At 40.3% G+C, this 16384-nt stretch overlaps 1 protein-coding gene across 2 annotated transcripts in view; it reads left to right on the top strand.

Moving 5' to 3' along the window:
* FRAS1 (Fraser extracellular matrix complex subunit 1) overlaps positions 1–16384 on the top strand; it is a 452974-nt gene that overhangs the window by 234057 nt on the left and 202533 nt on the right. For both annotated transcript variants that reach the window (XM_023222483.3, XM_023222482.2), the window contains exons 19-20: positions 8736–8876; positions 12802–12945. In XM_023222483.3, coding sequence (XP_023078251.2) covers positions 8736–8876; positions 12802–12945 — 285 coding nt within the window. The remainder of the gene's footprint in view (positions 1–8735; positions 8877–12801; positions 12946–16384) is intronic.

Genomic DNA, 16384 nt, shown 5'->3' with positions numbered 1-16384 from the left:
TGTGCTGATTGATGTATTTCCTGTCACTCATCCCGTATCTCTGGAAACCTTTCTGCCTTCCCATGATCTGTTCCATTTTCAATTCTGCTGAAGTGTTGTCTATGAATCAGGCCTGGGAGTTCTATGAGATTGCACTGGGCTCTTCTTCCCATATCTTCCCAGAAATATCCTTACCTCTCTACAGAATATTAAAAAGGTTCGATGGGCGTGTGTGTACATGTGTGCGTATGAGTGTGTGCACACATACGCACTATTGAGGGTTTCTTTTACAGCACCTTTAGTTTCAAGTGCTTCTGTAAGGAAGAGAAAAACAACTGTTTTCTAGAACTCTCCTTCTTCCTTTGAAACTACAGCACAGAGTGATTAGAATATTACTGCAGCTAATAAAAGGGAGAGACAGATTCGTTATAGGAAGAAGCAATTTACTTAGACACTGAGGTGGTGTCAGAAGTTATCATAAGTTTTTACTTTGAGCCACACAACAAACCCTAGTGCAGGATGAAGAAACAATACTACAGATATTTGACTAAAATCCGAGTCTGCAATGAGAGAACAAAAAAAAAATTTAAAATTAACAGTGATCAAAAAGAACACTACTTATTGGAAGCTGGGGGACAGTCTGTCTTTATTCATTCCTCCTGCAAATGTTCGTTGAGTGTCTCCTGAGTGCCAGGCATTTCTAGGCACTACGAATATACTATCAAATGGGCCAAATGAAAATTCCTTTTCTCATGGAACTTGTGTTTTAGTGAGAGAAACAGATAATAAATAAATAATGAATGAATGAATAACAGTAGCAGCGACAAAACCCATGGATGCTGGTCTGTGCCCAGAAGCCCCCAGCAAGGTAATGGAGGGGAGAGGAATGGGCCGATGTGACTAGAAAGCAGAAGAGCTCTGGGAATATGGGGATGGCCACTTGTATGTATTTGTCCTGTGCTTTGGCTCATCAAAAAAAAATGAACTGGGTGCTTCAGAAGGCAGATCTTTGACTTCATGTTTCTTTTTCACAAGGCCTCTATGTTTCCGATGTGTGACTAGAATTGCTGGCACAAAAGAGAGTTTGTTGCTAATTGTAAAAGATTGGAGACATTTTCAATAATCAATCCAAATTGTGCACCTTTATTAAATATTACTGCTGAGTATTAGCTAAAAGAAGAATTGTAGTAATTGTAGTAATTTCATCAAATCGATCTCACGAGTTTAGCTGAATGTTCGCTAGCACTGATAGATTCAAGTGACTTCAGAAAAAAGCAAACCCAAACCCAAGAAATACACATCAGCCCCTTGCAAAAAAAAAAAAAAAAAACTAAACAAATTACAACAATTCAATAAAAACCTGTGTCATCCAAAACAACATCAGAAAAACATTTTTTACTTTTTTATCAGTCTTCCTTCACTGATTCCCATGCCTCTGTGAGTGTGAATCTAGATGAGGGCAGGGGGAGGTGTTGCTCTGCTGCACAACACCAGGGGTGCTATTCTCATAGTTACCTTTGTGCCTGGCTACTCCTGGAGTCACTAGTGACAACCGGTGTGGCAGTACATGGCAGCCCAGGGATGAGCAGACAGAGCAAAGGATCTAGAGCTCTATGTCTCTTGGAGGCCTCTGCTACCGATGTTCCTTGCATCTGTTTAAATTGCTCAGCTCAGCCTCTGATTCTCCTTCCACTATGTTTGAAGGATTTCTTTTTTCTTTTAAAAGATTTAATTATTTTGAAGACTTAGCTTTTATTTGAGGTCTCTCTAGAACAGAATTTCTCATAGGACTCTCCTGGGAATCTTGTTAAAACGTAGATTGAGATTCAGTAGGGTGGGAGTGAGATCTGAGTTGCTGCGTTTATAACATGCACCTCGGTGAGGCTGTTGCTGCTGATCCCTGGACCATAGTTTGGAGAAGCAAAACTTCTAATCAAAGAAGCAGCAGCATATCACTTCAGCACTGGTGTGCTTCTTTCTCTCTTCAACAGTTAGCAAGACATCCCCATTTTTGTTTTTTCTCATTGCATGTATTATACATATTATAGAAACTTTAAAAAACATAAATAAGGGGAAAAAAAGAGAAAAAGAATACCTATTACTATATTTGGTTTAGCAAATAAAAATTCAGGCTTTAGCAAGTTTTAAAAAATGAATAATTTTTATAGTATAAGCATATCTCTAATATTGCATAAGATATTCTAAAATATGATTTATCATTTATCTGAAATTCATATTTAATTGAGTGTCTTGTGTTTATCTGTCAACACTACCTAGAACCCTTTCATTTTGAGATTACTACTTTTAATCTTATGGCATAAATTCGGACAGTTGTTTATATAACACACACACACGAACACACATACATGTGGGTATATATCCCTTTATAGTTTAGAAAGTCCTTACAACCAATAATTTTGTTGAAAATCTTGAAAGTTTGCATATATCTACTCCTGCTTTATAGATGAAAAAAGTGATGCTTAGGAGGAACCAAATAAAGAATGATTTAGCAATGAGGGATCCTGGGTTCTAATACAGGACATAGTTGCCCAGAACGTATTTACTTACTTTCTTTTTATTAAGCTGAGATTCCATTTTTTTTTTTTTTTTGCATGTCACACCAGAGCTTTACAATTTAATTTCAGGCCAGGCCATCCAATTAATAATGAGCTCAGTCGCCATTACACAATTTGGCAGTGGTGACTGGGACTGAATATGAACATGGTCAGGATGATTAGATTAGCCTCGTAATTGCCCTAATTCTGTGGCAAATTAATAATGGAGTCTTTCAATTTCCACACAGTTCAGCATGAGGATTAAACATGATATAATTTTGAAGAAATTATAAGCTTTTACTTTAAAAATGAACTCTGTACAACAATAACGGGTTTTACTTACACCTTGTCTAATTTGTTATCTCAGAATAAACCTGGTGTTTTAAAAAAGAATGCAGAGGTAATAAACATCCCAACAGTCCCATCCCTGCCTTTTCATTGTACTTAGATTGGTGATGGAGCTTTGGTCAGGGGTTTATCAGGGGAATTTCAGCAACTAAATGTTTCTAGCCTCCTAGGGCTGGGTCTTACTGCACAGAGCAAAATGGGACAAAATTGCTAAAGGTTTAGTATCAGGTTTTTAAAAAAATAATTCACCAGTTACTTTGGTCAATTAATTAACTTGGTTTAGGTGAATAGGAAGAAATAAAGCATGCTGTGTGTATTTTGATTATTTAGTTGTTGCTACGACTCACCAAAGGCCTCAAGGCAAAGAGTTTTAATTAAAGAAATACATGGGCAGGAGTCTGCCTGCACAGCTTAAGAGTATGTTACCATTTATGAAGTTGGAATTCTCTTACATTGATTGGATTAAGCATATGGAATCTATATTAAGCAATGCCTTTAACGTAGTCCCTAGAGTGCTGACATGCGCTATACAAATAGGTGCCTTCTGGTAACGTTCAGCCTTCTTCACTTTCCCCTTCTTGCTTTTATAGCATGGGTGTGCCAGGCTTTGGGGAGAGAAAGATGAAAAAGCTACAGACCATGCCTGAAGGAAAGCATGATCAAGTAGGAGAGACTGACATCTAAGCAAGTAATTAAAAGAGCATGACACACGCCGTAATAGCAGCAGTCACAAGGGACTGAAATAGCACAAAGTAGATGGGCTCTATCTAGGAGAGAAGGTAGTGAGGAAAGATTTGTAGAGGGAAAACTTTCCATGATTAAGCCTTTGAAGGATTAATGGGAGTTCACCAGGTAAAGAAGGTAAGAAAGGGCATTCTAGGCCAAGAAAACAGTAAGTGCAAAGGCATATTTGGAGAAGTACAATGTGTTTGGTATTCTTGTAGTATAGAGTCCAGAGAGGAGAATTGTGCAGAATGACACTGAGATGCAGGGTGTGCGTGGGACGTTACATGAAGTACTTTATGTGCTGCGCTAAGGAGTTTAGAGTTCACATTATTGGTATGGGTAAACTATTAAAAGATTTTAAGTAAGGAAATAATTTGATCAATTCACATTTTATAAAGATCTATCCGGTGGATGTGTGGCAGGTAAACAGCCAGAAGCAGTGTAGGGCTGGTTAGGAAGCTGCTGTGCTAACCCAGGTCATGAATGATGTTGAAGGTCCATATTAAGGGGCCGTGGGAAGGTGGGATAGATTTGATAGAGATTTAGGAAGTAAAATCAACAGAGCTTAAATGGGTTGTGGCGATAGAAAAGTAAAAGTGTAGGATAACTCCAAGGTTTCAGCGTGAGTAACTTGGTGGATGGTGGAGCTACCAAGTGAGATAGGGAATACAAAAGAAATAGCAGGTAGGGGAGTAGGATGTGGGGTTGGGGATGGATAGTGAGTAAAGTTTTGGACCGATGTCCACAATTTACATTAAGGGGATATGGGATGAGCTTAGAAGTAGATGCAGAGTAGTATTTTGGAAGTGAGGAATATGAGATACTTTTGAAACACCGAGAAAAGATATCTCCTAGGTAGTAGATTTATGTGATCAGAGTTCAGGATAAAGGTCAAAGCTGTACACATAAATTTAGGACTTACTAGCATGGAGGTCGTCATTAAATCTATGGAAAGTTTGCCCAAGAGTAAGAAAAGGAAGGGTAAAGGGTGGAATTGGGAGAAACTTCAGCATTTATGAGGTGGTTAGAGAAAGAGGCTGAAAGAAATTTTCAAAGACAGAAGAACTAGATAAGTATGATGCCAATGCTTCCATCCGTCTATCCACCCCCCGCCCCACACACACACCTAGCTGGCCACCCACTTAGTCAGCAGAAATACATTTATGGAGAATTTATGACATGACAGGGACAAGGGACTGTGATAGGCACTGCAGGGATCATAGAGATGAAAAAGACGTGATTTTTACTCTTAAAGAGTTTCTAATCTAGTCAGCATAAGAGATTGGGGATGTTAAATCGTGTTCATTTAAAAAAGAAAACAAAAAAAGACTGAGCACAGTGGCTGACACCTACAATCCTAGTGGTTTGGGAAGCTGAGGTAGGAGGATTGCCAGAGGTCTGAAGTTTGAGGCTTCAGAAAACTATGATCATGCTGCTGAACTCCAGCCTGGGTGACAGAGCAAAACTCTTTCACCAAGAAAAAACAACAAACAAAAAGTAATGAGAAGAAGGAAAAGGAGGGTGAGGGTAAGGGGGAGATCAATTTTGATTAAGTTTTCTCATTTCAGTTTTTAGCCCTTATCGCAGTACTCCCATTGAGTCTAGAGGATTTTGATATCTACATCATATTTTGAGAGAAGCACCCCTCAAAATTCTTTTTTGACATGAAAAGCCAGGAAAGTTTGTGTGATATGAAAGTAAGGACACTTCATCACTTTTTTTGTATCATTAAAAAGAAAAACAGTAGTATCGGTTGTTTGAAATATACATGGAAAATAGAATGAATAAAAAATGGTATGTTTAATTATTTTAGGTACAGTTTTTGCTGAGGTCAGGTTGACTGGACTTTTTAGTCACCTAAGGACACTTTTTAGTGCTTAAGCAGCTCACTTATGCTTTTTCAGAAATATACATACTTAGCCATCAACTGGAAAGCCAGTCTCTAAAAATGTAGTATTGCACGGAGGAATTACTCATAGAACTTCTTTCAGATATCTCCCATATATGCTCTGTAATGGGTTCAGTCTTCCTTGAAGGATCTTAGACTTCAGACAGAACTCCTGCTATGAAATCAGCTTCCATAGAATGATTAAACCTCATATAAGTCACTGAAATAGTGTCGATATTTCCAAAACCAGCACGGAATTGAAGTTTCATGACCTTTTTTTAAAGGATGCAGATGTTAATGCCTGTACTTGCAGAAACAGAGCATTAGAGAGAAAAAAAATACTTTTAAGAGGATCATCATCCAGTATATTCCAGCATATTCCTTTCCCTCTGTACCCACAGCAACTAACTAGTTCATTATCTAGTTAGTTCTTAAACATTTTCAGTGAAGTCTTCTGAAGATTGTTGTGGCAACGTTCATTGGAGCTTATTTCTAAAATCTAGTGGATGCAAAGGGACTTTCTTCTGGACTTCTTGGCCTACCAGTCTTTCAACTTGTTTGTCCTCTTTACCTTCCCGTTGTATATAATTGAAAAATAACCTTTATGCACATTGAGTAAGGCTATTTCATTCATTTTGTGACCAAGTGAAATGAAATGTTTGTACTCATAATGCATTAATTAATCTTTCTCCAATTTTCAATTCCACAGTGATACACTTCGATTTCCTATTGATTAAAGAGGTATAACAGGAAGAGCTAGGGATTTTAGCAATCTTGTAAAGTCTGATATAAACCTAATGATATCATCAGACATATATTTAGGTGCGCAAAAATGTGTTGCTTCAAGATGCTTCCCCCATATTATCCTGCAAAGCTTTGTGTTAATAATGTTATTTAGCTGTGTTTTAAAGTATTGCCACCTCACTTTCCTTTACATACTGTTTCACTTTGTGTTAAACATGTCTTAAATAAGGTGCTAACGTAGATCCTTCCTTTATAATAACATTTTCTTAAACATCAGTTTATTCATTTTTTTAAGAGGAGTCTGAAAATACTTGGGAAAAAATTCCTAGCTGTGACTTATGCTAATAGGGCTGTTTTATAATCTTAAAAAATAAAATTGAATTTGAGAAAAAGAACATTAATTAAAAATATGGATCTCTAGGTTCTGTTTATCATATAGTAAAAAATACTCTTGAATAGAACTCTGTATTATATCCAGGGATGATGATCAAAATGTTTATTAACCAGTAAGGCATAGGCACTGCCCAGTGAGAATAGCATTAACCTGAGTTCAGGAGCAGAGTCCTGGCAGTCTCCTGGTATGGGTATTAGCATGTAGGTGCCAGGCTATGAGTGGGGCAGGGTGCTAGGGGTGGGGTCAAGGCAGCAGCAGAGCACTGGAAGGCTTAGGGCAACAGCCATATACCAACCTGCATGGAAGTAGTTCAATACTTTAACCACCAGTACTGATGAACAAGGATGTCCTAGCTAAACATTAGCTCCATATATATATTAAAGATTCTATGTTACATTTTATTAGGGGTTGGTGGCAATGGAGATCTCAGCGGTGTAAAATTAATTCTGGTCCTTCCAAGCTGAGGCACAGTGAATGTACTCAGAGGGTGTCTCTGCCGTCTGGTGGATCTTGTCCATTGGGCAGAAGATGGCCTGAAATGCATGGGGTTATCTGCATGAAGAACCAGGTCTTTGTCTTACTCATCATTGTATCCCCAGTACTTGAAGTTACTTGAGGCTCAATGACAAATGAATGATTGGAGATAAATGGCTGGTTGTTTTAACACGTAGTTTTTATTATACCGGTGTGGTGAGGCCAGAAGATCAAGAGACTGTTGCCATTGAAAAGTTTGTTACTCACAGCTCCAAAGATGAAGGGGCACCCCATGGCATAAAGGGCCACAAGGGGGAGCACCAGGGTCAGTCAGGAGGCAGAGGTGATGGGGGGAACATGGGCCAAGAGACTTTACTCTAGCGTCAGTAGAAAGGGATGGGTGAGGTAGGGTAAGCAGGCTTAGGATTGGCTAGTTGGGATAATTACAGTGGTCTGTGAGGTATAGAGTCTGTCTCTAGTTGTCTAGTAACTGACCCCAAGGCAGGAGAATAGTAGCCTGGAGTGTAAGAGTATGATAAGGGAGGTGGTGGGAGTGTGAGTTTTGCATTAGTTTGCATATGAAAGGCATGCTCCCAAGGAAATCATTTATTATCTCCAGGAATATAGCCCCGGGAGGGTCAGTCTCTCCAAAATCTGCGTCGTTTCAGATGTCAAAGAATCAAAAATATAGATAATAAAAAGGGATGATTAAGACAATGGCTACTCTTGAGAGGTCATGCAACTATCCCCTTTATCATTAAAGGTCCAATGAAAGCAAGCAGAAATGTTTTCTTTCTCTTTGCCTTTACTCTCTTTTCACCTGTGGGTAGTTCTAACGCAGCACTTAATGTTAATGCTTATAACCAAGATTTATTAAGCCCTTACTGGGTGTCCGGCACTATCCTAAGAATTCATATTCATCAGCTCAATTAGTGTCCACAACATCCCATATAGTAAGTTCTGTTTGGATCCTTGTTTTATAAATGAGGAAGCAGGAGCCTTGAGAAATGAGTTAGTCGAATTCACACAGAGCTATGATGTGATGCTCTTATTCTCTGTGCTACACTCTGCCTTTCATTCATTCTATTTCATTAGCTTGCTTGGGTGTCTGTTGTAGCATCTAGTTTGAGCAGCTCAACATGTTGGGCAATTCTCATCTGTGTATGCCCAGTCTCCATCTCAGGAGTAGGCACTTTATAAACCTATGTGAAATCAATAAGTGAAGCTCTCACCAGCTTTTCTCTTTGATTTGAGCAACCCGATAAGCAGCAGAATATCTAGTGATAGAGAGCTGTCCCAAGGGAGGGAGAACTGTTTTCCGGCTTCCTGTTTTTTATTTGACATTCTCTAGAATGGGAACTTGGGAAGAAAGAGATGTATGATTCTGCAAATGGTTATTTCTGTTTTGAGGCACTTGTGCTTTACTTAATCTGGGTTCCACAAATGCTTGCTTTGCAGGAGACTGCCTTTAGAGAGAAGTGTGTGAGATATGCGGCCTGTCCCTGGGAAAACCAAGTGAATGTACAGAACATACTCTGACCCAGGAATGTTAATGGGAGAGATAGAGTTACCATCTGTGTCTTGTGGGGCTTTCCTGATTGTCTCCTTTGCTTTATCTTTCCCCCAGCTTGCCACCAGTCCTGTTTCAGATGTGCAGGGAAAAGCCCACGTAACTGCACAGACTGTGGGCCTTCCCATGTACTATTGGATGGGCAGTGCCTCTCCCAGTGCCCAGATGGCTACTTTCACCAGGAAGGTAGTTGCACAGGTGAGTGAATATGTAACATGCTGGGGCACATTGCCTATGCCCTTGTTTTGTCTTCAGAGCATAGCCAGACACTGTAATTAGGAACCTTGTCATACCAGGGACTAAGATTCTGCTGTAAATCCTTGTCTAGAACTTGCAGGTTCAAAGTATAGAGGGAGGAGAACAAGTAAAATTTAGTTCTTCCAATAAGGAAGCATGAAAATAAAACATTAGATTCAGCTTTACCATAAAGACTGTAATATTTGAATAAACTCTGAACTTGGTTTTCTCTTGCCTGGAAGACAATGATCTGAATAAATAACTCCTGTCATGGACTAAATAATGACCTTTATTTTCTAAAAGAACCAGAACTTAGTTCAGCATAAGTCTTTGTTGCTATGGCTTAAAAAGAGAGAGAGAGAGATAGGGATAGGGTTCTACTGTTGCCCAAGCTGGAGTGCGGTGGTGTGATCACAGCTCACTGCAACCTCACCTCAGCTTCCTGGGCTCAAGCAATCCTCCCACCTCAGCCTTATGAGTAGCTGAAACCATTAGTATGTGCCACCATGCTTGGCTAATTTTTTAATTCTTATTTGTAGGAAAAAGTGTTGCCCAGGCTAGACATGAACTCCTGGGCTCAAGTTAACTTCCCACCTTGGCCTCCCAAAGTGCTAAGATTACAGATGTGAGATACTGTACCCAGCCTGTGGCTTTTTAAAGAAGTTTTAAAGTTTATGTTTCTGATTATTAAAAAGATATGTACTCATTGTAGAGGGATTGAAAGTTCAGACTAGGAAAAAATAAATGAGGGTTTGGGGATAAAGACAACTGATTATGCCACATCTTAAAAGCAACAAGTTTTACCCTGGTGATAGATTTCTTTTTGACCTACTTTTTAGGCATGCTGTTACATAATTGAGAATAAATTAGAGCTATACTTATAAAGTCATAAGCAATTTTCTATGTGATAAAAAGTTATATGTACAGATACATATGTGTATATTTATTGTTTTCATGGCTGCATACTATTCTATTTCTTTTTCTTTTTTTTTAAGAGATGGATTCTCACTCTGTCATCCAGGATGGAGTGAGGTGGCATGATCATAGCTCACTGCAGCCTTGAACTCCTAGGCTCTAGTGATCCTCCTACCTTAGCCTCTCAAGTAGCTGGAACTATAGACATACATCACCATGCCCAACTAATTTTTTCTTAATTTTTTGTAGAGACAGGGTCTCACTTTGTTCCCAGACTTGTCCTGAACTCCTGGCCTCAAGCAATCCTCCCTCTTTAGCATCCCAAAGTCCTGGGATTACAAGTGTTAGTCACTGCATCTGACTCCATTTCCTTTCACATAAGAAATGAAATTTGGCAACTGGGACACTTGAGGACACTAGGAAGATCCTTTACTTTCTCCCTCTTAATGAGGTACTGCTCTGGTTATCAGTTGTTGCCTAATAAACCACCCCAAATTTGTGGCGTTAAACAACAATTGTTATATTTCCCAGTTCTGAGGATTGCCAGGCAGCTCTTTCTTCAGATCCTGCAGATGGGCTCTTCATTGACATGTCTGTCACCTGGGTTGGTCAACAATCTCTTACTCAATGAGGCTTCTTCTCATGGCTAATTGTACTTCCTCACAGCATGGCAGTCTCAGCTAGTCCATCTTCTTATGTGTCAGCTGTCTTCTCCTGGAATGAGTATTTCAAGAGACCTAAGCAGAAACTGCAAGCTGCCTATCACCTAACCTCACTGTCACTTCTGCTATATTCTGTTGGTCAAAGCAAGATAACCCATATTTGAGTGGGTGAAGGAATAGAATACACCTCTCAGTGGAGGTATGGCTTAGGCACAAAATTAGGGATGGATTTGATGATCTTCATCATGGAGACAAGCTACCTTGGTGGTAATGTATGGAATCAAGCATTTGGCACAGGTAACTGTGCACTTCCCAGCCCCACTTTCCCAGGCTACAGCAGAATAGAGCAAAAGGAGATGGAGGTATTTGCTTCTTACTTTAACATGTCAGTCCAGTATGTTTTTTAAGATCACTTTTATGTTTCAGTGACAGAGATTCTGAAAATTACTAGTTGGGATTAGTACAGAATTTTGTTGGGATTGACGGAATACTAAAATTTAAGGACTTTATTGTAGCTCTGTGTGGTTTTTTTTTTTTGGTATATACAGGGAAAAAGAATTCTATCATTATTTCTCTTTTATTTCTAAAAAATAGATTGTTGGGGCCAGCTGATAGGAAAAAGCCCACTGATAAGAAATTATCTTGCAAGTATTTCTGGAGTCAGTAAATATAATAAACTTATGACATGTTTTTAAAATAAATTAATATTTGTTACATTCATCTAGCCTTAAACTTCAAAGAAGCGATTTAGAATGAACACAAATTTAGCTGATGATTAAAGATCAACATTACATTTGTTCTGGAATTTTTTGCCATTTTCTAAGTGTGTTTTTAATCTCTGCAGTCCCCTGGTGAGTTGCTTTACTTTAAATACTCTGTCAAGCTCAGTGGGGGAATGTTCCTGGTTTCTTTGTCATTAGGATTGCCCCTGAGAGCTGTTTCTATCCTTAGGTGCTTTCATCCTAGCCCAGCTGGTTTTTGTATGTATAACATTGTTTAGGGGAGGAAAGTCTGGGTAGCTCTAGCTCTTTTCTGTCCATGCCTCTGTCTGCTGGAAGCCAGCAGATGGATGGTACCGTGAGCAGCAGGGCACCCAGGTCACTGGAAATATTCTGATAGGGAGGAAAAACTGGGTGTTGGAAATCATCCAGAGAATGCTATATCTTTTGGACAGACGCTTTCAACATTGAGAGCCTCAGGAATGTAGAAGGGGCGAGAGTGCTATCTTTCTAATCAGCAGTTCATTTTCTTGCTTGCTTGCTTTTTTTTTTTTTTTTTTTCTTAAATAACTCCTAATCTTCTCTTGGCCTCTTGCCAGAATCAAGAGGCAATTCACTTTACTCGAAATCTGTGCCTTTGCTTCCCACCAGCCGCGTGCCAGGATGGAATTCATCAGTTGCTGCAAGATCTACCCAGCTCCAGCCCCTCACATCCCCTCCTCTTGGACTCAGACCTGCTTAGACCTCCTTGCCCTTGACAGAGAAGTTCTTAAATCTGCTTCCATGTGCTTGCTCCTGCTGCTCCCTTGGCAGCGTCAATGCAGCTGCAGCTGCAGCCGCCTTTGATTCTTTGCCACCCTTATCCTTATTGCTTACACCTTACAGTGACTCACTTGGTTTGTTTCAGTGTCATACCTCTTGTTAATTTGGTGGTTTTTCTGGAGAAGACATTGCTTTGGCATAACTTTGCCTCTAAGGAATTGAACTTCGGAGGCAGCTCACGATATCCTCCAGAAAGAGGACTTTTTTCTGTTTTTTGTATTTTAGTTCAGTATTGCTGATAAAATAAGCATCCCAGTGGTGGTGGCTTGAAGGGAGGGCCTGGATGGCTACTGACTCTAGAGAGAAGTTGTGGTATAGTTTGCTGTGTATGGATTCCCCCTTCATCTGCTAGAAATTTCTGAGAAGCAAAATGTCCCCTTCTTCTCCCTGTCCCACTCATTCTTTGAGTCATGGTATGTTAGGGTCAGGGAGTCTTGCCGCTCATGTTTCTGCTCTGTGACTGTGATTTGAACTTCCTTAATTACACAGATGGGGATGATCATGCTGGTCCCTCTGGAATGTGTGGCCAATTGCTCACATATTTATAGTTCTAGATTCCGAATTGTGTTCACGGGCAGTAGTCCCCTTGACATCAGAAATGCAGTCCCTAGGTCAGGTCCAAGGCTGTGCCAGGGTTGCTCAGGGATCTTCTAAAGATGATTAGAGTTGGAGATCTGCTCTCAATGTAGTTTGTGGAGTGCATTAAATACTTCACACATATACATGCTGAGCTGCTAATTCCAATCCTGGTTTTCGTCCCCCTGCCAGAATGTCACCCAACCTGCAGGCAGTGCCGTGGGCCGTTGGAGTCTGACTGCATCTCCTGTTACCCTCACATCTCTCTTACCAATGGTAACTGCAGGACCAGCTGCAGGGAAGAGCAGTTCCTTAACCTCGTGGGATACTGTGCTGGTGAGTGAAACTCCTGTGGACTCCTCAGAAATCACTGGGCAGCTGCCGGGGTTCTTCGTACCAGGCTTAAGGGGGCTCTTTGTCCTCAGATTATGAGCTCTTTTATAGGAGACATTTGTCTCATGTCTGGAAACTCATGTTACTGCTTCCCCTTGGGCATTTAGTAAATACTTGTGGATTTAAATGGAACTTCTAATAATACTCTTGCAAATCCTGAAAATCTCAGAGTCTCATATTAATGAAGAATGAAGTGATGATAATAGCACCTTTATATGCATTCAGAACTTCTTAAGATAGCAAAAAGTGTTTTCAAAATAAGTCGCTCCAAGACTTCCTTTCTCTCGTCTGTATTTTGTCCTGCTTCTTGCTGAACCTTTGCCATCAGCCCTAGACACAAAATTTTAGAGAGATTAACCTAAAAGTAGATCAGTTGCCTTCGGAGATGGGATTTTTTTTCTTCCTCATTTTAGAACTCAGATCTTAAAAAAAAAAAAAAAAATTAGGAAAGCAGTCTAAAATTTGAATAATGTTGGAACCAGACATCATTTATGTTCATCTATCTAGTCAGACAACAAATGTGTATTTTTGAGTGCCTACTAATAGTCAAAAGCTCAGAATACAGAAAAAGATGAAGGAGACAATGACTCCACCACCAAAGAGCCCAGAGACTGGGGAGAAGAATTTACTGGGTAATGGGTTATTGTATATTTCTTGACCCACTGTTTCAAACTGTGGGACAAACTTGTAGAGCTTTGCCTTTCCCAGCTATTGCCTCAGCTCAGAAGGGCTGAACTGGGTGGATCCTGGGATGCTACTGGGCAAATGGAAAAGATGAGAAAGTGTGCTGAGAGGTCGACCTGGCCATCAGGTTTGTCTTGGGGCAGGGAGGAGGTGTGGTCAGTTGTCTAGATCACAGTATCCAGCAGGCACATTCAGTCTGGGATGGCACCAATATCTCAGCTGTTCGGTCTGGTGGATTGAGGGTGGGGCGGGGCACAGCAAGTCAGTGGCTGTGCTCCCTGTGGCTGGTGGTACCATGGTCTAGGTGAGCCATTTATTTTTGCACATGACAGTAAAGACTAGACATTTTGGTATTATTAAGGTCTATATCCTAAGAAAACCAAACTGTCAAGCGTAGGACTGCAGCCCAGAATGCTGGATTCAGAGCAGAAGCCCAAGTGTAGAGACTGTGCAAGCATTTTAGGTACAACAAAAAGTGGAAATTCAGAGTCCAGGATTAAGACTAATCAGAATCCCTATGAGCTGTAGGATGTGAGTCTGTTGCTAGCGATGTCCGTCGTAGTCAGGACTGTCTTGGAAAGTGGGAAAAATGGGAGATAGTAGTGCACCCCCGAAAGAGAATTTGGGGATGGAAGGGGCTGTTATTATAGTTTGTATGTTTGAGTTTAGCTACTTATTATCACTTTAGGACATGGAGGAGCAGCTACTCTGAGAATTAAATGGCTCCCTACATGGCTAAAGCATATTGGTGGATATTTACTGAGAACCCACTGAGCATAGGTGCCAAGTTGATGTTTGAGGGGGATACAGAGGTCTTCCAGGCTACTTAAGGAGGTGAACCAAAGACACAAGCATAGCTAACAAATAGTACAGAGCAATTTAGGGACAGTAACACCAACCAGTAATAAGGGCTATAGGAGTTCAAGGTAGGGAGAAGTAACAAGATATGGAAGGCATTATGCGGGGGTCGGGGGTGGGCACCCAAAATACTTCCAGAAGAATAACCAGGATCCTGTGAGACACAGGGAGCTCTGCTGGGCTTTCTGAGCATGGTTTCACCAGGAGACAGGCCCAGCAGGTATAGCACATGGACCACTCATGACTAGTGAGTTGTCTAACCTGGATGAAAAGCATGGTTGGTATTAAAGCATATTAGATAAAATGGTCGGGAAATTTAAATTCAAACCAGTGTATAGAGAGCTCAAAGTTTCAGGCCAAAAAGTTTTGACTAGATCTTGTGAGCAATAGGGCCATGAGAGTTTTGGAAAGGACTGTAGCTTGACTAAGGGTGTCTTAAGGCAAGAAACCTGCAAGCTGAATGGAAAATGGACTAACACAAGGAGAGATTAGAGTCAGGGCGAAGAGTTAGAAGGTAGGACCTGAATTATATCCTTCATGATGGCTTTTTTATTTAAAATCTAACTCAGAATGTGGGCCCTAAAAATTTTATGCTAGGGCATATTTAAAAAATACATGTTTATATAAGGAGATTCGAAAAATTTAATTTTTAATGAGCTCTGTTCTCTCTAATGTCCAGAGTGTTCTTTGATAGTAAATTAGGTGATTAGGACTTGCATTAATTTTTTAAGGCTAATAGGGAACCTTTAGAATGAGAATCATGGGACTGAGCTAAACAATCTGGAGTCTCCAACCCTAGAAGAGCAGGTCCTAACAAAATAAACTGAAAAGGAAAATCTTGGTTGTCCTGGGAATTGGGTATGTTAAATAATGGTTTTAAATGAGGTAACCATTGTCTGGTGCTTAGAAATCATTTGTTGATTAAAGACTGGTGTAATAGTATTTATTATAGAAAAGTTTGATCAGTAATTTCAGTTATTGAAGTTTCAGAGAACTGTGCTGACACCAAAGTTTACTTTTTCACTAAGTGTATGACTTTTCTAAACACCCCTACTTTCCTCTGTAGCACTGCAATGCATTCACTCATGTAGATTCATCAAACATTTGTCAAGCCCTTGCTCCATGCCAGGCATTGTGCTGGACTCTGGGGATGTAAAAACAAATCAGATATGGTGCTTGTATACGAGAAATGGACTCTTTAGTGAATGAAGGTGTTAGTTTGCTAGGGCTTCCATACCAAAATATCACAGACTGGGTGGCTGAAACAATGGAAATTTCTTTTCTCCAAGTTTTGGAGGCTGGAAGTCCATGATCAAGGTGCCCGCAGGCTTGGCTTCCTCGGAGGCCGCTCTCCTTAGCTTGCAGATGACAGCCCTCTTGCTGGCTCCTCTGTGCACATGTGCCCCTGGTTCTCTCTGCATGTCCTAATCTTCTCTTCCTATAGCTATATTGGTCACACTGGATCAGGACCCATCCCTTAATATCCTTATTTTAACTTAATTACCTCCTTAAAGGCCCTATATCCAACTTCAGACATTCTGAGGTACTGGGATAGGGCCTCAACACGTGAATTTTGGGGGAACTAATTCAGCCCATAACAGAAGGGAGTGTGTATTTAGTGTAATCTTGCTGTGGTACTCTGTGCACAGCACAGGAGATGAGATGAGCCTGTGGGACAGGACCCTGACCCACACTGGAGGCTGTGTATATGAGTGTGTGGAGTGGGTATGAAAGCTTTCCGGAGGATGTCACAACTGAGGTGATTTTAAAGATAGTGCGAATTAGAAGAGTTTGCAGCTTTGGAGGCAGAACATTTCAGAAAATGGGCCAAAGAGGATTA

This window comes from Piliocolobus tephrosceles, chromosome 3, assembly GCF_002776525.5.
Source record: "Piliocolobus tephrosceles isolate RC106 chromosome 3, ASM277652v3, whole genome shotgun sequence".
Classification (NCBI taxonomy): Eukaryota; Metazoa; Chordata; class Mammalia; order Primates; family Cercopithecidae; genus Piliocolobus; species Piliocolobus tephrosceles.
The sequence above is the reverse complement of the archived record's forward strand: the minus strand, read 5'-3'. Positions and strand labels throughout refer to the sequence as shown.